The 25,754-nt window shown below is 51.4% G+C and overlaps 1 protein-coding gene across 10 annotated transcripts in view; it reads right to left on the bottom strand.

Moving 5' to 3' along the window:
* SIPA1L3 (signal induced proliferation associated 1 like 3) overlaps positions 1-25,754 on the bottom strand; it is a 243,923-nt gene that overhangs the window by 14,407 nt on the left and 203,762 nt on the right. For all 10 annotated transcript variants that reach the window (XM_045846575.1, XM_045846581.1, XM_045846573.1 and 7 more), the window contains 2 exons: positions 24,559-24,986; positions 11,492-11,713 (listed from right to left, as the gene is read on the bottom strand). In XM_045846575.1, the coding sequence (XP_045702531.1) occupies positions 11,492-11,713; positions 24,559-24,986 (650 nt within the window). The remainder of the gene's footprint in view (positions 1-11,491; positions 11,714-24,558; positions 24,987-25,754) is intronic.

Here is a 25,754-nt window from a genome sequence, read left to right on the forward strand (position 1 = left end):
GATGGTGGCCTGGATCAGGACCTTCAGCCACAGATAAGGAATGGGGTCTCGCAGAGAGGGAACCCCCCAGGGGAGCTGGTCCCCATAGGCAAGTGGCGGGCCACAGACAGCAGACCTCTGGCCTGGGTGTTTTAGGAGCTGTCATCAGCTTTCCCTAGCCTCAGTTTCCTCATCCGTCAAATGGGGATGAGCTCACACACCATGAGGTAACCGAGGGGTCTGGGAGCACCCAGACTTTCCCATCCCTGTTTTCTACTAGGCTTCCCGTTCCAGAAGTCGGTCTGTGAGCCCAAGTCACTCTAACCACCCCTCAAAGCTGACCTTGCACTGCCTTCCAGAATACTCTGTGGTTTAAAAGCCACTGAAGCATAGCCTGGGGTTAAAAGCCAGAGCCCTGGAGACAGATGGACCTGGATTCGAGTCCTGGCTCTGCCTACTCCTGCCATGAGACCTTGGGCAAGTCACACCACCATTCTGACCCTTGGTTTGCTCATCAGGAAAACATGCCGTTGTCATGGCATCACGTGGTTTGCTGCAAAGCACTTGGCCGGCATCTGACACAGCGAATTCTTGGGAAGGAGGGCTGGCCTTGTGACAACTTGCCTGGGCTGACGAGCACCCCGAACTGCATGCAGTCTCTCTGCTGCTCCCTTACCCCCTCTGCTGGCTCCATGGACGGCCGCCCCACAGCTCCCTGGCCCTCCTCTGGGATTCTCGTCCACCACTCCTGGGAATTACCGAGGCCTCCTTCTGCCTTCTTCTTTTTTAAAAAAGATGTTATTTACTTATTTTTAGAAAGAGGGGAAGGGAGAAAACCATTGGTAGGTTCCTGCTTGCACGTCCCCAACCGGGGCACGTAATGCAGGCATGTGACTGGGAACTGAACCGGCGACCTTCTGGTCCACGGGATGACGCCCAACCTACTGAGCCATACCTGTCATGGCTCCTCCTGCCTTCTGTGGCTCAGCCTGTGGGCTTAGGTACTACTTCAGTGGTGAAAACCTGGGTTCTGACCTGACGCGCCACCACCCAGGATAGAAGAAGCAACAGCTAACAGGGGCACAGCCCTCCCGGTGTGGAAGGCACCATCCACCAACCCAAGGGCCTTGTGCACGCTGTCCGATCTGCACAGCAGGCCTCCCCAGGAGGCGCTGTTACTGTCACCCCCAGTGAATAGACAGGAAACTGAGGTACAGAGGCAAAGTAGCTCCATGGCACTTGTCCTGAGTCACAGTCTGTGAGTGGAGATTCCTGCTGAGGCCCCCAAGCTGCAGAGCCCCCAGGCATCACTGCCGAGTTCATATCATGGAGATGGCATGAAAAAAGACATGTGCTGGTGGAGCACAATCATATTTGTTTAAAAAAAATGGCTTTTAGATGCAGGAAATGAGATGGAAGAGATGAGGAACACTGATAAACTCTGGGAGGTAGGAATCATTAGGAAGTGGAAAAATGGACTGACTTATACCCTTCTGATTGTCTTATTTACCATAATTACGTGTTATACCAATAAAAAATAACTAATTTTTAAAAAGCTAACACACAGACTTACATCGTTTTGTAACTCAAGAAAGAAAAAATGCTGTGGCAGGTGAGGCTCAGTGGATTGAGCACCAGCCTACAAACCAAAAAGGTCACCAGTTCGATTCCCAGGAGCGCACGTGCCTAGGTTGTGCTGTGGACCAGGTCCCCTGCCGGGGGTGTGTGAGAGGCAATCGGTTAATGTTTCTCTTACACATCGATGGTGCTCTCCCCCGTTTCCCCCTCCCACCCCTCTCTCAAAAAATAAATAAAATACTAAAAAATATAAGTCTTTGAACCCATGAAGAGATAAGATGCCTTGGGCCTACTGAGGGTTTTGAAGTGTACGTTTTCCCCCTCATTTTCTCAGCTGCCAGCTCTGGGATTTTAACAAAGAAAGGGACAGAGGGTGGGAAGTTTTTTCTTGTTAGGTCATATTTCTCCTCAAGTTAGAATTCCAGGTCTAGGGTAATACTGGCTCCATTACAGTGTTCTCTGCGTGAACAAAAAGCTTAAGCTCTGAGAGAGAAACAGAAAGAGACAGAGAGAGAGAGATGCACACGACCCAGAGAGTATATGTTCCTCCCGCTGGAGGTGGAAAGGGACCTACTGTCCTCCCTCTCCTTTAGACTTTTTGCCATTTCCCAGAATCCCCTGTCCTGGGAAGTGCAAGGCATGCTGCGTGCTGTGCCCACTGACGGTGGGGAAGGAGCAGGCCAGGCCTTCTGTTCGTCTACAGTGAGAAAGGGGCACTCTCCACTGGGAGGGGTGTAAAAAAGACCTGAAATTTTTATTTTATTTTTTAAAAGATTTCATTTATTTGTTTTTGGAGAGAGAAACATCGATCGGTTGCCTCTCACACACCTCCAAGTGGGGACTTGGCCCACAACCCAGGTATGTGCCCTGCCTGGGAACTGAACCAGCAACCTTCTGGTGTGCAGGCCGGCACTCAATCCACTGAGCCACACCAGTTGGGACCTGCTAAGAACTTTAAAGCATGCTCTCTCTCTGCACTACTTCTGGGAGTGGGTCCTTCAGAAAGGTCCACATCAATCCACGGGTGCCAGGTATATGAGGGTACTTCATGGGGGCCTGTCTGCAGGGCAAACACAGAAGCAGGGGAAGGCCCTTCTGGGGAGGACGACGAGGCACCACAGAGCCACCCTGTGCAGCTGCTAAAACGAAGTGCAGCCAATCCGCATGACCCGGGAGGAGGCTCTCCCAGGTAGGCCATGGGAATGAATGTATAGTGGTATATATAGCAGGAAATCTTTTTTAGGAAAAGAACCTCACACACAGCTTAGCTCGATATACTGAATTTCACCATATTCTTAGCTCCAAAACTGGGTATATGGGGGATTCACTTTCTAAAAACATTTTTAACCACAGCCCCCAAGGTCCCAAACATCTTCCCTGGCCCCTGTCTGTCCTCACTGCCTCCTGCACAGGCCTCCTAATGTTCCTTAAACACACCAGGCATGCTTCTGCCCCAGGGCCTTTGCACTGGCTTTTCTGTCTGCCTCGAGTCCCCTCCCAGCATTCCCTGTGAATAGCAACTTCTCATCTATCCAGCTTAGCTCCAATGTCACCTCCTCCAAGGGGCATCCCCTGACCACTCAACCTCCTGGTGCTCTCTTCCCAGGCCAGGTACACTCAGTCACACAATCTTGTGCTATGTTACTGAACTCACCTCATGAGGGTTTGTTGGGTGTACTGTGCATTTGTGTTTCCCCTCCTTCCACCTCACCTGCAGCCTTCTGCACTGTGTCCAGAGTCAGGAATAGGGCTGCCACATTAGGTACTTAAATGTAGTTGTTAAATGAGTATTATATGAAACCAACCAACCAACCTCTATCCCTCCCTCCTAAGCAATGTCCCTACTTTTCTTCCTTCCTCCCTGCTTTCCTCTCTTCCTTTTATAACAAGCTTAAATGACTTTTATAAAACAGAAAAGATTTTTTGAAAAGTTAAGCCAAAAGAACATGAGCATTCCTTCCCCAATGTTTGTGTTCATTTGCTAAAATCTCCTTCTCAGATCCCAAGATGGCTAGGACTAACAGCGCACTCTTAATCCCACAGTGGAAGGCTGGCTCTCGGGAAGAGGTCAGGCTAGTACGCTCCCTCCTGCCCTTGCATCTGCTTCTGTCTCACCCACTGCAGGCTTCAGGGCCTGGTACTGTTAGCGGGTTGCTGTGACATGTCTACAGGGAAAAAACACAATGAAAATTCAGTCTGGAGAATGCAATTGATCACTCTTGCTCTTTCTTTCTTCTGGAAGAATTTTCCCAATGTATTTTCTACAATGCAAATTTGAAGCAATACTTTACGATGGCATTAATTCCAAGTTAAAGAAAATGAACCAAACTGGGCTTGTGTAGCTCTGATCTTTTTCCTTTTTCTCAAGATCTCTGGTCTCCCTAATTGTCAAAATCTAATGACCTCCGAGGACAACATGAACTTCTGCCTGACTCTTGGAAAGAAGAGATCACCTTCAATACACTGACATGAAACTGTCGCCAAGTTATTTGAGAAGCACAAATGAAGGAGGCAGCGATAAATCAAGCAGAACAAGGGAAGCACTCCCGGTCGCACGTGCTGGTCAAGCCTGGGCCGTCTCTGGGAGCACGCAGAAGGAAGGAAACCGTGGTTGCTCTGGGGAGAGGAGCAGGATGGCTGGGAGCCAGGGAAGTGATAGTGGTTCAATTTTCATTCAAAACTGCAAACTTTTTTGGACTAGTTTTTTTTTAACTGTACATATTACGCATTTCAAAACACAAATGAAAATACCCTGAAGGATGAGCCCTCTCCTCAAGGTTCTGACTGGGAGCACTGCACAGAATCTCTAATGTGCCCATACTGTCTGAAGTCAGGTTTGGGTATGCTGTGGAATTAAACCACTTGCATTAGAAAAGAGTAGGACGACAGGAAAATGACAAAGAAGGCTCTGCAGTCAGAACCCCGACAACAGCAACTTCTTGTTACCAAAGGGCCAGAGGTGGGAGGTGACCAAAGGCGCCCACTTGGCTGGGTCCGATCCCAGCGGACTTGGAGTTCTGGGCTCCAACTGGGGCAGCTCTCTTGGGGAGGATTAATTAAGCTAATTAGCACTGCCATCAGCCTGCCTGAGCTGGGGGTTCTGCCAGCTCACTGCTGAGGACACTCATGGGTCTGTGCTTCAGGCGGCAGGCGGAGTTTCCTGGAAGGGTGGCTGGGAGAGGCCGCGGAGTGTGTGGCAACCCTGATACGTGGTGGGGATATTAGGGAGAGGCCGTCCCCAGCTCCTTCTGTGCCTACACTGTGTGGAGCCCCGAGCCCTGAACCTGAACAAAGAGGACACCCAAATGTCAGGTGTCAGCTACCACCAGATGCCAGCGTCTGTCAGCCCGGCCACCGAAGACCAGGCACTTCCTGGGACTCAGGCACACCACCTGTGGGTGCAGGGACTCCAGATCTTTGCCTTTTAAAGCTGGAGAAGCTGAGGCACAGTGAATTAAGGCCACTCAGAACCCACCTCTGCCTGAGACTCTGAGCCACCCTGAGATTCTCTCACGATGCAAGCAGAGAGATGCAAGCAGAGTTCGATATGCACCAACAGTAACCTCGGCAGCTCCCTGTGATGAGGGCTCTCAGCTGGGGCCAGTGTGTCTCGTGGGTGACTGTGTTTATACCCCCCAGACTGTAACCACCTCACTCTGCAGGCAAGGGCACTGATGCTCCGATGGGTTCTGACACATGACAACAGCAGAGCTGGTGTGTGAACTGAGGTGAACTCAGGGGACTGTTCTTGACTGCAGTCTCAGCACCGCCAGCAGCAACAGAGCTCACCTCCTGAGTGCCCCTCCCTCCCAGGCGCTGGCTGCCCTTCGCATGCATTGTTCTACCTCATCTCCTCAGTGGTCCTACAGGAGGCGGGGTGCCCCTCCCATGCATGAGGGTGCTAGGGGCTTGGGACTGGGGTCCTTGGGTGTGATTTGGGTGCTTGGCCTCCTAATCTCCATTTTACTCTCAAGGCAACAACAGAGGCAGCTCCCCAGGACCTGCATCATCCTCACTGGGCCCTGGGTCTGCGGGCACATGGACCAGCAGCCAGGACTTACACACACGGACCTCACAACAACCCTGTGCCGTGGCTGACCTGCTCAACACTCAGGGATGAGCAGTGCCAGTGTGGCCTGTTCTGGGCTGTGTCAGCCTTCTGAGGCCTCTCAGGGTGGCCCAGGGGCCCCCAACCCGAAGGGGCAGCGCAAGCCCTTCCACTGGGGCAAGACCAGGATGGCTGAGGGCTGCTGGTAGCCTGACCTTTCCCAATGGCCAGAAAGCCCTTCCTCCAGCCACACCCTCACCTGCTGAGTACAGCGCAGCTGGAACTTGGTGCTGGGGTTGGGGTTGGGGGTGAGGGCAGTCTCGCATCAATTAACTGAGTATTAAGTCTTCACAACAACCCTGGTAGAGGGGACTGTGATCCCAGTCTGAAGAGAGGGAAACTTGGGACTGTAAACTGATGCAGCATGGAATTTCTTCAACTATTAAAAATAGAACTATCATATGACCCAGAAATTCCATTTTGGGTATTTATCTGAAGAAATCCGAAACGCTCCTTTGAAAAGACACTTGGACCTCTGTATTTACTGCAGCACTATTCACAACAGCCCAGACACTGAGGCCGCCTGAGCGCCCACCGACAGACAAGCACATAAAGAAGATGCGGTGCATATATACAGTGGGACATCAGCCATAAAGACAATGAAATCTCTCCATTTGTGACAAATGGATGGACCCAGAGGGTATTGTGCTGAGTGAAATAAGTTGGACAGAGAAAGACAAATATCATATGATTCCACTTACATGTGGAATCTAAAAAACAAATGAGCAGAAACAAAATCACAGACACAGAGAACATTTTGATGATCGCCAGATGGGAGGGGCTGGAGGGGATGGGTGGGAAGGGAAACGGGACTAAGAAGTCAGATCCCGGTTATAAACACAGTCAGGGGGACATAAAGTGCAGCACAGGGAACGCAGTGAAGACACTGCAATAACCGTGTACAGTGGTGCCAGGGGGGCACCGGGCTCACCGGGTAGATCACCTCGTTAGTTGTATAAATGTCTGATCACTGTGTTGTACATCTGAAACTGATACTGAATATCAACTTGTAATTTAAAAAATAAAATAAAAAATAGAGGGGCCCTGGCTGGTGTGGCTCAGTGGATTGAGCGCTGGCCTGCGAAATGAAAGGTCACCAGTTTGATTCCTAGTCAGGGCACATGCCTGGGTTGTGGGCCGGGTCCCCAGTGTGGGGCATGTGGGAGGCAACCAACTGCTGTATCTCTCACACACTGATGTTTCTCTCCCCCTCTTTCTCCTTCCCTTCTCTAAAATTAAAGATTTTTTTAAACATTTTTAAAAAGATTTTATTTATTTTACTTTTAGAGAGGGAAGGGAAGGAGAAAGAGAGAGAGAGAGAGAAACATCAGTGTGCAGTTGCTGGGGGTCATGGCCTGCAACCCAGGCATGTGCCCTGACTGGGAATTGAACCTGAGACACTTTGGTTTGCAGCCTGCACTCAATCCACTGAGCTACGCCAGCCAGGGCTATAAAGGTTTTTTTGTTTGTTTGTTTTTGTTTTTAAACAGAGGGAAACTGAGGGGTTAAAGAGGGAGTAAGCAGCCATTCAGGGATTCCCACCCTGGCCCTACTGCTACGGTGCCCCTCTAAAGGCAGGGGGAGGGCAGGCCAATGAGTTAAGAGCCCTGGGACAAAGTGGTCGAAGCGAGGCTGCCGCCTGCCCCAGCATGGCCTGGGCCTGCAGCAGAAGGGCTGAGGACGAGGGGCTTCTATGGCAGATGCTCTCGGTTCCCTCTGCACACAGACTCTCTGTCCTTCACTAGCTCATTCCGCCTTTTGTTTCCCAGCGCATGCGCTCAGACGTAAGGGGGAACACCAAATACAGGAGAGACTGTTGCCTCCAAGAAATCGATCCTCAGCAAACATGAGTCACTGTCCTGTGTGTGCATCCTCCTTGAGTCTCTCACACGACGAGATGCTCAGTTAGTTATCCTGCTGGGTATGGATCCTAGCCCTGCCATTCCTGGCTGGATAACCTGGGCTAGGTACTGTGCCTCAGTTTCCTCATCTGGAAATGGGAGTAGAAACAGGATCCCCCTCATGGGGTAGCCAGGAGGATAAATGGGGCCAACCCAAGTGGAGTAGCGTGGCTGAAGGCAGGGGTCGCTGTGTTGGCCGCAACCACTGTCATTCCTCTAGGAGATGCATAGCCAGAATCATGAAAGAGGAGGCAAAGAAATATAGATGGACTTGGTAATCATTCCTGAGGGGGGGCTCATAATATGTGAGGACAAAATTTACAAAATCAACACTCAGAATACTTGCAGCGAATAACCTTAACTGACTGGGTGGAACTGGGCAAGTGACTTAACCCCTCTGTACCTCAACTTTTCCCATCTGGAAAACAGGATGTGAAGGGAACGCTGTCTCACCATTCTGTAGTGTGGATCAAGTGAGTTAATGCCGGTCAAGGGCCTGCGACAGTACGCAGCGGAGCAGGTGTGTAAATGTAGGTAAGTCAGTCATGCAAAGGAGCTGCTATGCCTTGATATAAAATTTTAGCAACAGCATCATACAGATTAAAAAAGAAAGCATGTTTAATTTCAAATAATTTAGATGGAAGTGACGATGTTTTCTGAAAAACTAGGTTAGTGACTCAGAAGTGTCTCTAACAATACAAAGATACTACCTCCAAAATGCTCAGGGGTAGTTTGAACAAGACAGCTTTATTAAATGGGACAAAAGCGATCATTCTAAGTTAACATCTTATGCATAGGATGAAAATGTACGTGTCAATTAATGAATCTTATAAGAATCCATGAAACTATTTGTGTTCCCAAATTTTTATGGGTTTGGTTTACATGTTTATACACACACACAAAAAGCCTTCCTGAGGAAAAGGAGGTGTTTGTCTGTTGAGGGCCATCGTGTGTTCAGGTCTACTTTCTGAGTACCTACTATGTGCCGGGCCCTGGCTGGGGTTCACGTGTCTCTGCTCTCCCGAATCTCTCAGTCCAGCAGGTGCGACAGAGAGGAAGTTGCTAGCAAATGACTGTCTGATGTGCCCTGGGATTCTCTCTGTGGAAAACAAGCAGCATGGGCTTGGAAGGGACGGGCCTGGATGGGGGCTGGGAGGGCTCCCCCGAGGATGGCATGTCTGTGCTAACATCTGAGGGCGGGTGTTATGCCCCCCCCGCCAAAGTCAAGTCCTAAACCCAAGAATCTCAGAATGTGACCTTATTTGGAAACAGGGTCTTTAGAGAGGTAATCAAGGTAAAATAAAGCCACCACAGTGGACCCTAATCCCAAGGGACTGGTGGTGCTGCAGAAAGGGGAGTGGGGACAGAGACGTGCACACGGGGAGAAGGCTGAGTGAGGATGAGGGCCGGGATCGGGGTAAGTGTTTACAGGCCAAGAAATCCCAGACCGCCAGCAGATCGGCAGAAGCCGGCAGAGAGGTGTGCAACAGACGGTCCTTCATGGTCCTCAGAGGAAACCAACCCTGCAGATGCCTTGGGCTCAGACTTCTCACCCCCAGAACTGTGAGACAGGAAGTTTCTGTCGCTGAACTGCTCAGTCTGTGGCACTTGGTCTCAGAAGCCCTGGCATACCAGTACGGTGGGGGGCAGGAGTGAGCCAGTAGGGGTTGGGGGCACCCAGGCAGAGGAAAAAACAGCACTCAGGGGAAGGGCGGCCAGAGCAGCTGCCATTGTGCAGGAGCGTCCCAGGGTGGGCGGGGTCTGCCCACCCCCCCGCCCCTGGCCACCTGGCCCCCCTGAGAAGTGGAGGCTCTGCAGGAAATTCCGGGGTCGAAGTGAGAATGAGACGCACGGTGCGTACACTCACTGATGGAGAGCCCAGACTGCTGGGCAGGCTACGAGCGACCAAGGCAGTGGCACCTGCTTTCCTGTGGGGTAAACAGGCAGTGGGAGCGAGAGAAGTGACAGAACGAAGGCAGGGACTGTGGCTGGGAAGGCCCACCTGAGGAGGTGGCATTAGACCGGGCCCCTGTGGAGCCAGTCAGAGGAGCTGAGGGAAGCCCAGGACAGGTGAGCTCTGCACAGGCCCTGGGTTTGGCCCGTATTTGGCAAGTCTGAGGAGTGGCAAGAGGCCAGCATGGCCAGAGGGGAGTGAGCAAGGGGAAGAGTGGGAGGACATGAGGGCCAGGGGACGAGGGACAGATCACTCAGGGACTGGGAAGGAGTTTGGGCAAAACGCGTGGTGCACTGGTGCCTGGAAGAAAGCACATGCTCAGTAAGTACAAGACTTCATCATTAATCCCAGGAGCAGGCAGCTGCTGGGGGTTTTAATCAGGGGAGAGGAGAATGAGAACCTGGTTTTCAGAGAGCCCTGGCTGGCCGTCAGGTGTGTGAACTGGATTCTTAGTGTGAGCTCAGAAGGGACCATCTCCAGGGGCCCGGCTTCTGTCTCCTGACACCCCTGTCCTCGCGAGCTCTGTGTCACCCACACATTTGAATGGCTCCATCCAGGTCATGTAGAATGATGTTAGAAATAGGATGGAGGAGGACAGATCTGCTCCCACCCAGCAGCAGAGGAGCCTTGGACCAGGGTTCCCAGGCTCTGATTCAAGTTCCATCCGTTACCAGTGTGAGAGTCTGGGGTCAAGCTGCCTCATCTGCAAAATGGGATGACAGGTCCACCTCATGGGGCTCTTGTGAGGATCCACTGACTTCACTGACATATAGGAGCTTAGAACCGAGACTGGCATACAGCAAGTACTTCATCAACCTTAGATATCACATCCATCTACCTTAAAAAAACAAAGACCCTTCCTTCACTGCATACTCCTCTCTTTTGCTTTACAGAAAAAACCCTCAAATGAGCTTTGCACACAGCTGCCTCCAATTCTGCTCTATCCTTTCCTGCACTTCCATGAGGCTCATTCCGACACTCGGGTGTCAGGTTCATCCCACCTGACTGCTCCCGGTCCACCACCCTCGGGCTCCCTGGACCTCACACTAATCTGGGTTCCTCCTCTTATCCTCTGAGCCAGGGTGGGCCTCAGGCCTGGTCTTACACCTCCCCTCTTCTCTACCCACATTCTGGTCCTTGGTGCGCTCCTCCAGCCTCCTGCCTTTACGCTAACAACACTCACATTTCTCTCTCCAGCCTGATCTCTCCTGAGCTCCAGACTCCTTACCTGACTGCCTCCTTGGTGTCTTCTGCACATCACAAATGTGACCATCCAGGACTGAGCTCTGGAGCTCCACCCAAAACTGCTTCTTGCTCACCCCATCTCAGTTCAAGGCAGATGTCCCCTTCAGGCCATAAGACCTGCTATCATTGGCTGCCTCGCCTTCTCTCACACCAGAGCCAACCCGCCAGCAGCCCTGTTGGCTCCCACTACAGAGAATCTGATTGGAAGCCACCCTCCTCCGAGACCTCCACCCCTTCCTGCCCCCTTGTCTCCTGCCTGGACGGTCACAGCGGCTCCTCATAGGCCCTGCCCCGAATTCAGCCGCAGGGACCCTGTGAGCACCCAGTGTAGATCATGTTCCTCTGCTCCACACCCTCCTGTGGCGCCACCTCATTTATGGCAGATGCCAACGCCATCGGAGGTGGCCCACGAGACCCTCCACGATCTGTCTCCATCACCTCTCTGACCTCCTGTGCTCACACGTTCCAGCCACACTGGCACCAGACAGTGCGAGCCCCTGTCTGATCCACTGCACGCTTCTCTGTCTTTAGGCTGTCCCCCCAGCCAAACTGTCAGCCCACCAAGGGCAGGCATCTCTGTGTGTCTGTTCACAGCCGTATTCCCAGTGTACAGGCTGGCACAGTGCCCTGATGATGGTGACAGAGATGTCACCCTCTTCCCTGTCTTGAGACACCCAGACTTGGCTCCTGCAGTGCCTTCCTAAGCCTGAGTGCCCAGGCACTTACTTCTTTGGGTCAGTGAAGGGGAGCGGCCGTGGCGAGGGCTCATCCGTTCTCTTCCACCCCATTGGGTGTTTATTGCGCACGGGCTGCTTAGAGAAGAAGGACTTGGGGACGGAGGCGGAGAGCGGGAAGGGGCCGGGCTGCACCAGCTGGGATGGCCGAGGAGCCTCTGCACTGGTCGTTTTGTAGGCCTGAGCAGCGCCACCAGCCCTTGTGTTCATGTCGCTGCAAAGTGAAAACAAAATTAAGCAATCACATTCATCCCACATCACAAACCAATCTGTTTAAATTTACTCTTGGGAAACAAAAAAAGGTTGTTCACATATAAGGGACACAAATACATTACTGCTGCAGAAAATGCTGAAGGTACAGCTGCTTGCACAGCTCTCAGTCCCACCCCGGGAATGCCCCCAGCACATTTAGTGCCTCTATAGCACAGGGGGCGAACACAAGGCCCGCGCCCTCCACCTGGTTTTATCTGGCGGGCACCTTGTTTCTACCCAGCGGCAATGCTGAGCTCCGCTTAACTGCTAAGGAGCAGTCACATTTATACAGTCCTCAAATTACACTCGGCCCTTTGAAGGCAACCGAGAGGCTGATGTGGCCCTCGGTGAAAATGAGTTTGACACCCTGCTCTAAGGGAATCTAAAACATTATTCACGGCCGGTGGATGACCCCCTGTGAGACTCCCTGTCTCCTGGGCACAGTCTGCACATCTGAAGGTAGGGGTCCTGCCTGCCTGTCTATAGGCATCCCCGGTTCATGATTTGTTCTATGGCCTTACCTTTTCTCCTCTGTAAATATTACACATATACACAACCAGAGTAACAGGACTTTTTTTGGGGGGGGGTGGAGGTGGATGGGTAGAAGATTTATTTTTAAATACCTGGGATCATGTTAATACATTGTTTTCTAACTTGTGGGTTTTTAAAGACTTAAAATACATCTTATGATGTAGCTCTTCATTAAAAAAATTTTAAAGGTACCTACTACACACCAGACTCGAATCTAAAACCACAGCTCAACATCCCAAATACGGAATTCCTGTGGAATTAACGCTGCAGCAAATCTCATGCTATTGACCGCGACCCAACTCAGGGACCCAGCTGCTCACACTACTGAGGCAATCGCCTTTTAACACTTTTAAAAAATTTTTCATTCCATTTCCAGTAAGAGGACTTTAATGAGAAAATTAATGCCTTTGGAATGTAAGTCAATAAATCCTTTTTGAAGATCAATTTAGCAACATTAAGGGGTAGGACTTTTGACTAAATGGACTAATGGCTAAATGAGGAGATGGCAAATCCTCACCCTCAAAAGCACAAATCTGGCAAAAAGAACCATATCAGCATGCTGTAGACTGACCAAGGGCGTACAGTAATCCAAGAATCATTTGTACTTGAAAAAATGCTGAGCTCCAGGTAAGAACAGAGACAGCTGAGGCATTTTGGCCAGTGGTCCCTCCGCCCCTGCCTAGCTCGGTAAACGAGAAGTTCAGTTTCAGCAGAACCTTTGGGACAGATCAAGCATCTCAGCATTTGTACACCAAGGGTTTCAGGAAGGGAAAAAAGAAAGGGGCAGAAGAAAGGTTTAAAGAAACGATGGCTGAAAACTCACCCAATCTGATGAAAGACATTCATCTACATAAGTAAGAAATTCAACAAACCCCAAGCAGAATAAATATGAAGACATTCACACCCAGAAAAACAGCTGAAATTTAAACACTAAGATAAAAATCCTGAAAGCTTTAATAGCAAAAGGATTCACCACACACAGAGGACTAGCCATACCATCAACTGCTGACTTTTCATTAGAAACAATGGAGTGGAATGACATTTTCTAAGGGCTGAAAGAAAAAAACTGTCAACCAAGAATTTTATATGCAAGCCCTGGCTGGTGTGGCTCAGTGGATTGAGTGCTGGCCTGCAAACCAAAGAGTCATTGGTTCGATTCTCAGTTAGACCACATGCCTGGGTTGCAGGCAAGGTCCCCAGTTGGGGGTGCAGGAGAGGCAACCACACATTGATGTTTCTCTCCCTCTCTTTCTCCTTTCCTTCCCCTCTGTTTAAAAAGAAAAAAAATCTTAAAAATAAAATAATTATATATCCAGGAAAACTATCCTACACAAATGAAGGCAAAATAAAGATTTTTTTCCCTCAGGTAAACAATGACTGAGAAAATGCATTGCCAGCACACCTGCCTAAAAAACAACATAAGAAGCCCTTAGGCTGCAAGAAAATAATTGCAAGTGGTGACCCGAATCTATCTGGAGAAGTGAAGGGTACAAGATGGTAAATTCGTGGGTTAGAATAAAAGACTGTATAGATTCATGTTTTCTTATTTCTTCTCCAACTTCCTTAAAAACATAAGTTATATAAGGCAATAATAATACTAATATATTGTTGGGTTTGTAACATATATGACACAATAGCACGAAGGAGGGGAAGAAAATGGGGCTATATTGGAGAAAAGTTTCTATGTTTTATTGGAATTAACTTAGTACTAATCCAAATTACCCTGATAAGATGCACATTTTAACTAAAAAAAAAAAAAAAGCCAAAATCCAGAGTAGCCCAAACAGTACACTAAAATACATTTACTTAATACAAAAGAAGGCAGTAAAGAAAGAAGAGCAAGAAAGAGACATAGAGAAAACCAGGAACAAAATGGCAAATGTAAATCCATTCATTATCAAGTTTCATTTAACATAAATGGTTTTTTAAAGATTTTAATGATTTATTTTTAGAGGGAAAGGGAGGGAGAAAGAGAGGATGAGAAATGTGTGAGAAACATATCAATGGGTTGCCTCTTGCACACCCCAACAGGGGACCTGACCCGCAACCCAGGTATACACTCTACCAGGGAATCGAACTGGTGGCCTTTTGGTTTGTGGAATAATGTGCCCTACTTGCTGAGCCACAGCAGTCAAAGCTAAATGGAAATGCTTAAACACCCCGATTAAAAGGAAGGGATTATCAGACTGGATTTTTTAAAAAAAGCAAGCTCCAGCTGTATGCCTTCTACAATTTAGCAACAAACACCTATTAACAGAGCCTAGGTTGCACATCTGTGGGGGCTGTCCAGGGAGCCATGCAGTGTGTCACACTGGGAGTGGACTCTGTCTAGTGTGGTCAGGACAGGCTCCCCCAAGGAGACAATGACATCTGAGTTGAGAAATGAAGAATGAGCGGCATCCATCTAACCCATGATCTCCCAGAAATCCATGCCACAGAGAAGCCGGCACAAGTACATGTGGGCACATGTACCTGCATGGTCACTACAGTGCTGTGTGTGACCAAGGAAAGCTGGACATGGCCTGAATGTCTTTTCATAGAGGATTAAATAAGCATACTCATGTGGCAAAACTCCGTAGCCAGCACAAAGAATAAGACAGACTTCTGTTCATGTCTGAGCTACAGTCGGTAGGAACAGGCATGGTGCAAAGCATGACTCTGCTTTGTCATTTTTAAAGTACATATGTTTTACAATTATTGGACATTTTTTGTTTTGCCTTTTTTACAGGAACAAATGTACAGTTCTTTCCCAACTGTGGGTAATAAAATCAATTTAGTGGGTCCTGACCATTACTGAAAGTGAAGAAAAGAAATACAACAGTGTAAAAACTGTCAGTGCACATCAAGTGGTTTCGTGCAACTTCAAAAGGGATGTCCATGCTGGACTGTAACACATATATAAAATATGTAAGGGACTGGTCAAATGTTTCAAGGAACCGGTTCAGAGAAAAACCTCTGGGGGGCGTATACTAACTGGCGGCCACTGGATGTAATGATGATGGGAACGTGCAAAGAGTAACAGTCAAATGAAACTAGACAAACGGCACAGGCAAAAGGAAGTGCCGTCCGAGACTCAGTCTGCCTCCTCGAGGCAGCCTTGGCCCGCCTTTTCTTCTTCAACAGAGCACCTACACACTCGAGCATGTGTACGTGAGACGGAGGGTGTATCCTCCCAACCCTCCTGTACAGAATAAATGGCAGCATACTGTAAGCTTGCTCTGCATCTGGCTTTTACCTTAACAATGCGTTCTGGAGATCTCTCCATGTCAGTCTCTCTGACTAACTCGGCCCTCTCTCTCCAGTGGCTGCAGAAGGTTCACTCTAGGACTATATCAAAATAACTGATTTTACCTTCACTTTTACTTTCTACAGCACATATTTCTCTACCTTGTCATCAGGCACATCCAACTTTTGGGAGCTAAACACATGCGATGATTAAAGAAGGAAGGGAAAAGGGTGTCTGTCTGTCAGCCAGCTTCCTCCATTGCCTCTTTGAGATGGGTTTGCCCCCTCTTTAGGCTCTGTGGCGGACACTGAGGATGTCATCCAAATCCTCCCTCATCCTGCACATGAAGGCTGATTTTACTCATGCCTCGCCTGGGCAAGGTGACCTAACACCCAGCCCAGGGGGGAAATCCTGATTCATTGAAGCCATTTGTTGGGGATGGGGTGTGGGGTGAGCCTGGGCTCTACTTCTGGCCAGTGAGACATTGGGGGAGAGAGAGAGGTGGGGGGGGAGGGAGGGAGAGAGAGAGAGAGAGGGGGAGAGAGAGAGGGGGGAGGGAGAGAGAGAGAGAGGGAGAGGGAGAGGGAGAGGGAGAGAGTGTGTTGTCTGCTGGGCGATTTCTGGGGAAGATCTTTGTACTGAAAAACGCTTGCAGAAAACAACACTTCCTTTTCCACTGTGACTATCTGGTGGAATGATGAGACACCTTGAGACTGTGAGGGGAGCTAGCCTGTAGGGTGATAAAGGCAGAACAAAAACAAGGGAAAGGACCTGGGTCCCTGAGTCAAGAAATTACCCAGTCCTGGGGGTCTCCCTAATTTGGGACTTTGTGTTCTATGAGCTAAGAGCCTTCCTCCAACTGAGCTGGCAATTTGTTACTTGTAGCCAAAGGCATTCCCATGACATGTCCATCTTCATTCTCGACAAGCCTGGGACTAGATGGTGCCTCACGCACGGCACAGCCTCAACCAAAAGCTATTCCCCTGAACACGCTGTGTATCTCGGTCCAGCCCCTTGGGGCGGGTTGCTGCTTCCCACACACCCATGAACCACAAGCAGTTCCAAGTGCCTGGAGCAAGGTGGAGTTAGTTCTTTATTTGCCAACCAGTCCACAGAGTGAACACACATCCTTTCTGAAGCACCAGCGTGGACAGGTGTCCTCCCTGGGCCTTGGCTTTGACCTGAAGACTGAGGCAGCACCAGGTGGTGGATGAGAATGTGGGCCATGCTGCTCACCTGACCCAGGTTCCATTACCAGCCCCAAAGGATACACTGCAACCTTTGCCCGAGTCCTTTCTCATAAGCTCACATGTGCAAAGTGCTCGCACAGTCTGGGAACCAGGAGTGGGCTCCCTGAGCTGCAGTTATTATAAAGGGATGTGCTGTGTCCAGGGGCTAAAAGCACACGCTCTGGACTCAGCCAGCACAGGGGCAGAGAGGCATCCTGCTCAGCAACGCTAACCCCACCGTCACTCAGAGGCTAAGCTGTACCTTAGGGGAGTACTGAAGATTTTGTTGGAGTAGAGGTTTTGTAGCTTACAAAAGAAGCTGAAAAACCATAGGCTAGTTGGAGAAATCACAGAGCTGTGTGGACATGTGCCATGCTCTGGTCCGGATGGGTGGCCCAGGGTGGGTGACATAGGCACAAAGGGTGCTGTGCCCCTGTCTGCAGGAGGGAGAGCAGTGGCACAGCAGGTGATGGTGAGAGTGCTGATCCGAGCCTGTTGCCATGGCCAGGCCCTGCTCTGAACACCTGACAGGTGTCACTTCCTTTAGTTACCACAGCGACCCTGTGACAGATACCGGCCAGCGGTATCCATCTCGGTTGCGGATGCTCGTCGAAACACAAGAAAAACATACAGAGACAACCAGGTCCTGTGGGGGAATAGGGACAGAAGGGCCACTCTCTCTAGTGGAGAGCGTCCCGTATCCATTCCCAAGCAGATTTTTACTGAGAATACAGACTTAATTTGTGGATTCAGTCTGGCAGAAAAGATCAAAAGAAGTAGGTGACTTACAAAGGTGCAGACAGAACCCTCACTGTGATTCTGGGCACAGACTGGAGTTTTATCATATGAAAGGACTACAGGTCCCAAAGGTTTCCTGTCTGTGTCTTTAAATTCCAAGTTAATAACATCCTCCAGCAAACAGATCTCACAGGATCTTGCATATTCTATGTCCCAGGCCTGATTACCCCCAGGGTCCGCCGTTTCTGGTCTGGGCTGCACCGCCCCTGCGAGTCTGAGTTAACAGAGAAGACAAAGGCAGCCAGGAGACTTGGATTTCTCACAAGGACTCAGGATTTGACAAAGCCAAGGGGGCAGGGGTTGATGTCCATCACCCCTTCATATCCATAGCCTGGAGTCTCTTCCCTTAATGCATTCCCAGGTGATCGAGTCTGTCTTAGATTCATTCTCTTTCTTAGAGAATTGCTACCCGTCTTTGACTGCCGATCATGCAAGGGAGCCAGACAATAGAACAGGCAGCATTCATGCCAGGGAAATAAATTTTGTCTCCTTAGTGGCTCCTGGTCTGGAGGTCTTTCACTCAGCCTAAGTTACGGGGGGTTACAGCTTCCTGAGACCAGGCAGGGTGGTCCCCAACATGACTCCATGAGGTAGGAACTACCACCATCCCATGTTTCAAGTGGGAAAACTGAGGCTCAGAGATTACATAACTTGTCCGAAATGATGTAGCCGGGAGGGGACAGAGCCAGGATGCAAACCCAGGCAGCCTGGCTCAAGAGACCCCAATTCCAGCCACCAGCCTGTACTCTCGATGACACAGCAGTCATGGTCAATGCGTAGCAAGCATAAAATCGAGCAGTGGCAGATGTTTTTGGACCCAGCTATGTCTCAGGCCCTGTGCTAAGTACTTTAGTGCACGATGTTGGTTCATCTGCACAACCTTAGACCAGAGTTGATCATTACACCCATTTTACAGATGAGGAAGTGGAGCCTCAGAGAAAATGATGGAGGCCACACGGTCAATGAGTGGTAGCGCTGTGATCCGGACACAGCCAGAGCCCTGGACATAACACTGCCTACCCAGACACCAGCAGGACCGACCTTGCCCTAGCCCCTGGTGTGTGGCATGGCTTGTGAGTTAGTCCGTCTCTGCAGGGGGCTGGAATGATGTTCCAGGGTAGCAGCTGTGAGTGGCCACATTCCACCCTGCAGCCTGGGAGCATACGAGGCAGGTCTTCAGAGATTGGAAGCAGAGAGGCATGGGGTCCAAATCGATGCAGATCCACCCAGTGCTCACCACCTCCCAACCATGGCCCAGCCACCACCACAGCAGCCTAGCCTCCTTGTGCCCACCCCCCAAACACAGCCAGAGAAGCCTGGGCACAGCCGACGGAGATCACAGCCCTCTTCTGCTCAGGGCTCTCTATGGCTCCACCGCACTCAGGGTGAGAGTCAGAGCCCTCCCTGCGCCCCGTAGGCTCCACACCATCTGGTCTGTCCCCTCTGCCCTCCAGCTCCTCCTCACTCTGCTCCAGCTGGATGGAAGCTGTCCCCAAACATGCCGGAAACATTTTCACCTCAGGGCCTTTGAATTGCTCCCTCTTCCAAGATCTCTTCCCACCTTCCCTTGCGCTGGCCTGGGTTCCTCTTCCCAAGCCGACTGTGACTCTTGAAGTAGGTGTCTGTCATGTGTGACCCTGGTCTCCTTGCTCACACAGGCAGGGTGAGCTCCAGTGGATCCCAAGGCCTGCACACTACCTTTTGGGGCTGTGCCCCCGTATCCTGGTGACTCCTGCAGCACAGCCCAGGAATGCAAGGCCACGTGCTTCCTGCCTGCCTGGGAACACCCGGCTGTGTCAGCTCCACGTGGAGCCAGAGCCTCTGATTGCCCCGAACAGCTCTGACAAATTGCTCTGGAAACCCAGGCAGGTTTGGAGCGTGTGCTGCCTCAGGAGAGGGCAGCAGGCCAGGTGGCTGCCCGCCTGGGATCACACAGCCCACTGCAGTGCCCACAGCAAGCACTGGCGCCTGGCCGTGTGCCCCAAAGCCAGGCTCCCATGACGAACGTCTGGGGGGAGAGTCTGTGAAGTCACTGAAGTCATCAGTGGGCACAAGCTGCCACAGGCCCAGCGTGTGGGTGGGGGGTTCCCTGTTTGGGCATGACAGGGCCCATCCCTTTCCCGGCAGCCCTTAAGTTTTGCCAGCAAGCTCCTTCTTCCTACCCCTGAAATGATCTATTCCCCCTCAGAACAGCAGAGTACTTTTCTCCCCAGATCTTACTGCTACCTGGCATATTAATATTAGATGGTTGCTCAGCTGTCTGCCTGCCTGCCTTGCTCTCTCCAGGAGAACGTCAGCTCTACAAGGGCAGTGACTTTGGTCCCTGCTGGATCACCATGTTGCGAATAGTGCTTGGAACATAGTGGGTGCTTTAACGGTCAGGCCTGCCCAGTCCTGCTCATCTCTTTTCTCAAGAATCTTAACGCGCTCCGTCTGCAACAGCCTCCTGACACTCAGCCGTTGGCCCTGACTCTTGCCCAGGTTACTGGCACTATCCAGGACCTGTCTATCCCTCCTTATGTCCTGGCGCTGTCGCCTGCTGAGGCATCCACGGTCGCTCTGTCTCCAGGTCTAGGCCCCCTTCCTTCTCACTCACATCTGGCCTCAGCCCCAGCCTAGCACCACTTTCAAAACATAAATCTGTCTGCACTACCCTTTCTACTGAAAACTTGCCTTGCTGCCAGGAGCTCTTAGGATCAAATCCAAACTCCCTAATGTGGCTGACAGGGCCTTGAGTGGTCTGCACCCTGCTGACCCCCCAAATTCAGCTGCACCCTTAATTTTTACACTTGGGCTACGGGGCCTGTGCTCAGTGACTTGACAGCACCCACCCTGGCCCTCAGGACCTTTGCATACACTACTTGCAGAGGGATGCCCTGCCCACACCCTGTCTTTCTTTTCTCTCTTAAAAAAAATTGGCCCTGGCTGCTGTGGCTCAGTGGATTGAGCACGCGTCTGCAAACTGAAAGGTTGCCAGTTAAGATTTCCGGTCAGGGCACATGCCTGGGTTGAGGGCCAGGTCCCCAGTTGGGACCATGAGAGAGGCAACTGATCAATGTTTCTCTCTCACATCAATGTTTTTCCCTCTCTTTCTCCCTCCCTTCCCCTCTCCAAAAATAAGTAAATAAATAAATAAATACATAAAATCTAAAAAAAAAACTGTCCATATAAAGCAAAATGTACAAAACAAAGATGTACCATTCAACAAACAGTTACAAAGGAAATACCCACATAATTGCATCACAGGTCAAGAGTATGTATTACTAGCCCCCCTCCCCCACCACTTCACCTGCTCTCTTCTCATTCCTCTCATCCTTGGCAGAAAGGCCCCCTATTCAGAGAAACTGTCCCCAGACTAGATTAGACCGCCCTCCAGCCCGGACCGTATTCACTCTCGGATTCCAGTTACTTATTACTTTTTTAAGTGCTTGCTTGTTGGCTTCTGTGGTGCACTGTCAGTGCCAGGATAGCCTGCGCCCTGGCCGCCGGCAGTGCCCAGCAGAGGGCCAGGCACCCAGTAGGTGCTCACTGTGCAAATAAACACAAGGTGCCACCCGATCAAGTGCTGTGGGAGCAGAAACAAAGGCAGCCACGAAGCACTGGTGCCTGCCCTCCAGGAGCAGCGGGCTGCCGCTCCAGCTCGGCCCGAGGGGGCGGGCTGACTGAGGACAGCAGATGCAGGAGGCAGTGTGGGTGCAGCAGGCGGGGGCACGTGTGGGAGCCCTGGGCACAGGTGTTCGGCGCCCGTCTGGGAACCTGTGCCTGTCGAGATGGGAAGACTGTGAGAGGCCCTGGGAAGTAGGGGGCGAGTGGGGCTGACAGCGGGCCCTGCACATCCTCTGTCTAGAACACTCTGCCCTCCTGGGTCTGTGGTTAGTGCAGCCTCTTCTATCCAGGAAAACCCCTCCCCCGCCGGGGTCGGGGCCCCTCCTCCAGGCTCCCTCATCTCAGGTGCTTTCCTCACTCCAGCCAGTGCTGTCTGGGGCTGGTCTGCCTACCCCACTAGGTTTTCTTTTTGTTTGTTTTTTTTTCAAATCCTCACCCAAGGACGTTTTGTCATTGCTTTTAGAGAGAGAGGAAGGGAGAGACAGAAACATCGATTGGTTGCCTCTTGTAGGCTTCCAATCGGATGCACCTGGACCTTGGATCAAACACGCAACCTAGGTCACGGAACCCCAGCCTTTCAGTGTGTGGGATGATGCTCCAGCCAAGCCGCCCGGCCGGGCACCACTGGGCTCTGGGTCCTGAGGAGGCAAGCCCGAGTCTGCCTTGGTCACCACAGTGTTCCCTCATCGCCTGTAAAAGGCTTGGCCCAGGAGCGACACTCTGATTTAGTTAGTTGAGGTTGACCTCATCTTTTCATAACATCCCCCATGATTCTAACAATAGCTGAACTTGACCTGAGATCCACTGCCAGGTACTACTGTAAGGGTTCTACTTCATTGAATCCTCGCCACATCCCTATGAGGTAGGTAGTTATGTGATTTATCCTCCATTTCACAGATGAGGAAACCAAGGCTCAGAGAGGTTGAGTTATTTGCCCAAGATCACACAGCCAAGACAAGGCAGAGGGAGGGTCTGAACCATGGTGTGCTGATTCTGGAGTCCACGCTCTCATCTACCACGAAGATGCTTCTTTAAATCAATACACTTAATTTCCTGAACTTGTCCAAGGCAATATCTGTAAAATTAGGGGATGAGCAGTAACACTTTTCTTAATACTCATTAAAGCAAACACATCCATTTAAAGTACAACATTTTCCTCCCGTACCACCCAAATCACTTCGAGTACCCCATTTTGGGAATGCTGTTCCACACTAGAGCCTGGTTGCCTAGGAGAAAACTTCGGGAAGCAGCTTTAATGAGTAGATAAGAATGATTTGCAATTAGCATCAATTGTCTGTATGCAAATTAAAGCTCCCAACCCAAGGGCCCTTTTCTGTGGCGGGCTCCTCTCCCATTTTATTGTCTTCATCTCTGGGTTCAGCAAATCCTTCTCTGAGACACAGGGTAATTTCATACCCCCTCTTGCCTCGGCCACAGTTTACACCCTGGTGCTGCCACCTTTATGTCACAGACTTCACGACAGTTGCTCGGGTCACTAACATAGACCTGTGCCCAGCACAGGGGCCGTCACAGCAGAGACATGGGACCCCCATGACAGTGAGCCCCTCTCAGTGGGGCGCTCTGACCATCTGTCTCACTGATGACCTGATTCCCATCTGTCTCTACTGGTGGTGGGCTGAGGTAAGGGCTGGGATTCATCTGAATTTGCTCATTATTTTGCCTCAGCAACCAGGATAGTGTCTGCGACATAACAAATCCCTAAGAAATATTTGTCAGTGAAGTGAGTGGATAAATAAATGGATGAAGGCACTGTCGAAAGAGTCAGTTCCAATGATTGAGAACTACCCGCCTAGAGAGGCGGGCTGAGATGCAGACTGAGCTCACAGGCACACTCTCTCCCTGGACCTTCACCCTGCTCCTGGTCCCCTGACTGGGGATCCCTGACCCCGGGGAGGGGAAGCGCCAACATACGGGCACCGAGAAATCCAAGTCCACCACAGGAGCTCCGCTGAGTCATGACACCATCTCCGGAGGCAGGGAGCAGCATTCCAAAATTTTAAACAGACGAGACTAGATCTAAGTGTTTCACACTCAGGCTAAGTACTGTCTGGGAAATTTTTGCTTCACCTTTTTTTAAAAAACACAGACATACATATAAAGCCACTGCGGGTCGTGTCAAGGAGGCCCGAGGCCACTGCCGGGTGCACGTGTCCTGTGTGGACAGGCTGCAGGTTCGAGGCCTGGCCAAGGCAGCCAAGTGCCAGTGGAGGGCAGGACCCCTGGCAGGGGTCTGGGACCTGAGCTGGCCCCGCTCAGGGATGGTCAGGGAAGGGAAGGGAGGCTGTGGCCTTACGGATCTGCCCCGGGACCATCCACCCTGGGGTCCATCCGCCCTGCGAACAGGGGCTCAGTAATCCTTGCCTGAGGCCATAAGCCCCTGAAGGGGCCCGTGGGCCAGGCTGAGCCCTGGGATTGCCGAAGGAATCCCCACCTCCGTGCATTTTTCTGGGAGGTGGTTCATGGCTGTCATCAGATTCTCAGTGTGTGGTTCAGACTCCAGGTTGTCAGTTTGCCAGTTCTGTTCTTTCTCATTCCCCAGGCGGCCTCTCTACCAGTGGTTCCAAAGTGTGGTCCCAGGACCTGCAGCATGAGTATCAACTGGGAACTTTTAAAAACTATTTTATTTTTAGGCCCCACTCCGACCCACTGAATCAGTAACTCTGAGTGGGACCCAGCTTCTGTGCTGAACGGCTCTCCAGGGGACTGTCTGGGGACCATGGCCCTTCGCTGTGTTGTCTGGAAGCCTACCCTGTGACCTCTCAGACTTCCTTGTAGCTGGGGTGGTCCTGGGACACTGCTAGCTTAAGGGGATTCTGGGAAAGCTTTTGCTTTCTGCATACAAAAGGGGCGACACAGCTGCTGCAGTCTTTCCTCCGCTCTTTACCCCCACATTCCCTAAGGGCACCACTGCCACCAGGAAGTCGAAGCCTGTGTGCTGAGGGTGGTGGAGCAGGAACACATAGAATGCGAGGCCTCGAGGCCCCTCCCGGAGCTGCAGCACCAGCCTGGCTCCGTCCTCTCTGGACTTCCCCTGACTGTCAAACCTCTGTTTGTTTAAGCCACTGTAGGTCAGGTTTCCTGTTACCGCTAGCTAAACACACTCCTGACAGATATGGTCTGTGACCCCAGAAAGCATAGAAACCATGGGTCTCAGCAGAGGCAGAGGAAAGAGACAGAGGGTGTCAGGGACAGAGGAAGACAGGTAGCCAGGGTTTACTCTCCCTCTCCTGGGTCCTTCAGGACTGACGGATGGGCAGCACCAGCGCTCCATGAGTCTCTGAGCTTTGTAAGCAAACATCTGTGAGCATGTTTCTGGGGACCCTGCCGCCCAGACTGTGTGGGAAGCGGAAAAGGATCAGGACCCCCTGAAGAGCTGAGGCAAGGAGCACGCCTTACCTGGTTTGCCTCGGTGGGTCGCGACTGCCCCCCGCCAGGCCTGTGGGGGTGCTGGAGCCCGTGCTGTACAGCTTCGGTCGGTAGCTCTTGCTCTGGCCCCCGACTGCAGGGGCGGGAGAGACCTCCCGCCGCCTGTCTGCGTGGTGGGACCGCCCGGTGGCCTCGCGCCCACCTCCACAGAGGCCAATACTTCCTGGGGGCTTGTGTGGCTTGGCCGGCCGAGGCGCCTTGGCCAGTGGCATGCAGCTGGGACTAGAGGTATAGAGGGTGGTGTCAATGCCACTGTCGCTGGAGCCGCCCTTGGAAAGGGGGTCTTGCTCTGGCTCCAGAGGGTCCAGGGGGTCAAACCAGCGATCGTCACTGTGACTGCTGGACGCGTTGCTGGACAGGGTATTGCTGCTGGAGTGGCTGGAGTACTGAGGCTCTCCCTGGAAGGCAAGAGAAGTGTGTCATCCCTGGGCTCCAGGGTGGGGCAGACATTCCATTCTTGGGTCCTCAATGAGTGTGACCCCTGGAGCCAAGACAGCTTCCAACTGTTTCCCGCTCTTCCTGGCCATGTGACCTCGGGCAAGTGCCTGTTTCTGTGTCTGTAAAATGGGGCTGACAATAACCACCTCTCGGGGTAGCTCGGAGGGAGGACATTAGGTATGCAACATGAGCTCACAGTTTGAGACCAAGTGTACAACTCAGCTCCGGGCCTTCCCTTCCGAATCTGCCTCTCCCCGTCTCAATGACAGCATCTCGTCCTTTCAGGTGCCCCATCCAAGAGTCCTGGAGTCACCCTGGACCCCGATTTTGCTCTCACACCATGTCCAGTCCAACAGTAAATCCTGTTGCCACCACCTTAAAAACAGATCAGAACCCACCACTTCTCCTTCTGTGGCTCCATCCACTGCCTCTGCCTGGACCATGGCAGCAGCCTCCTCTCTGGTCTCCTTGCTCCTGTCCCCATCTCCCCTGCAATCCACCCGTTTGTCCCCTGTATGCTGCCGGAGGGAGGCTGTGAGCACCTGTGTTAACGCATGTCCCTTCCTTGTTTAGGACACTCCTGTGGCTCAACCACACTCGGGAAAAGCGAGAGCCCTCACCAAGGCCCCTGAGCGGTCTGGACCCATGTTCTGGTCTCCAACTTTGTCTCTCCCCACCTCTTGCTCACTCTGCTCCAGCTATAGGGGCCTCCTTGCTGCTCTTTGAGC

Source organism: Phyllostomus hastatus, unplaced genomic scaffold (assembly GCF_019186645.2).
Source record: "Phyllostomus hastatus isolate PE091 unplaced genomic scaffold, TTU_PhHast_1.1 phas_contig_5, whole genome shotgun sequence".
Classification (NCBI taxonomy): domain Eukaryota; kingdom Metazoa; phylum Chordata; class Mammalia; order Chiroptera; family Phyllostomidae; genus Phyllostomus; species Phyllostomus hastatus.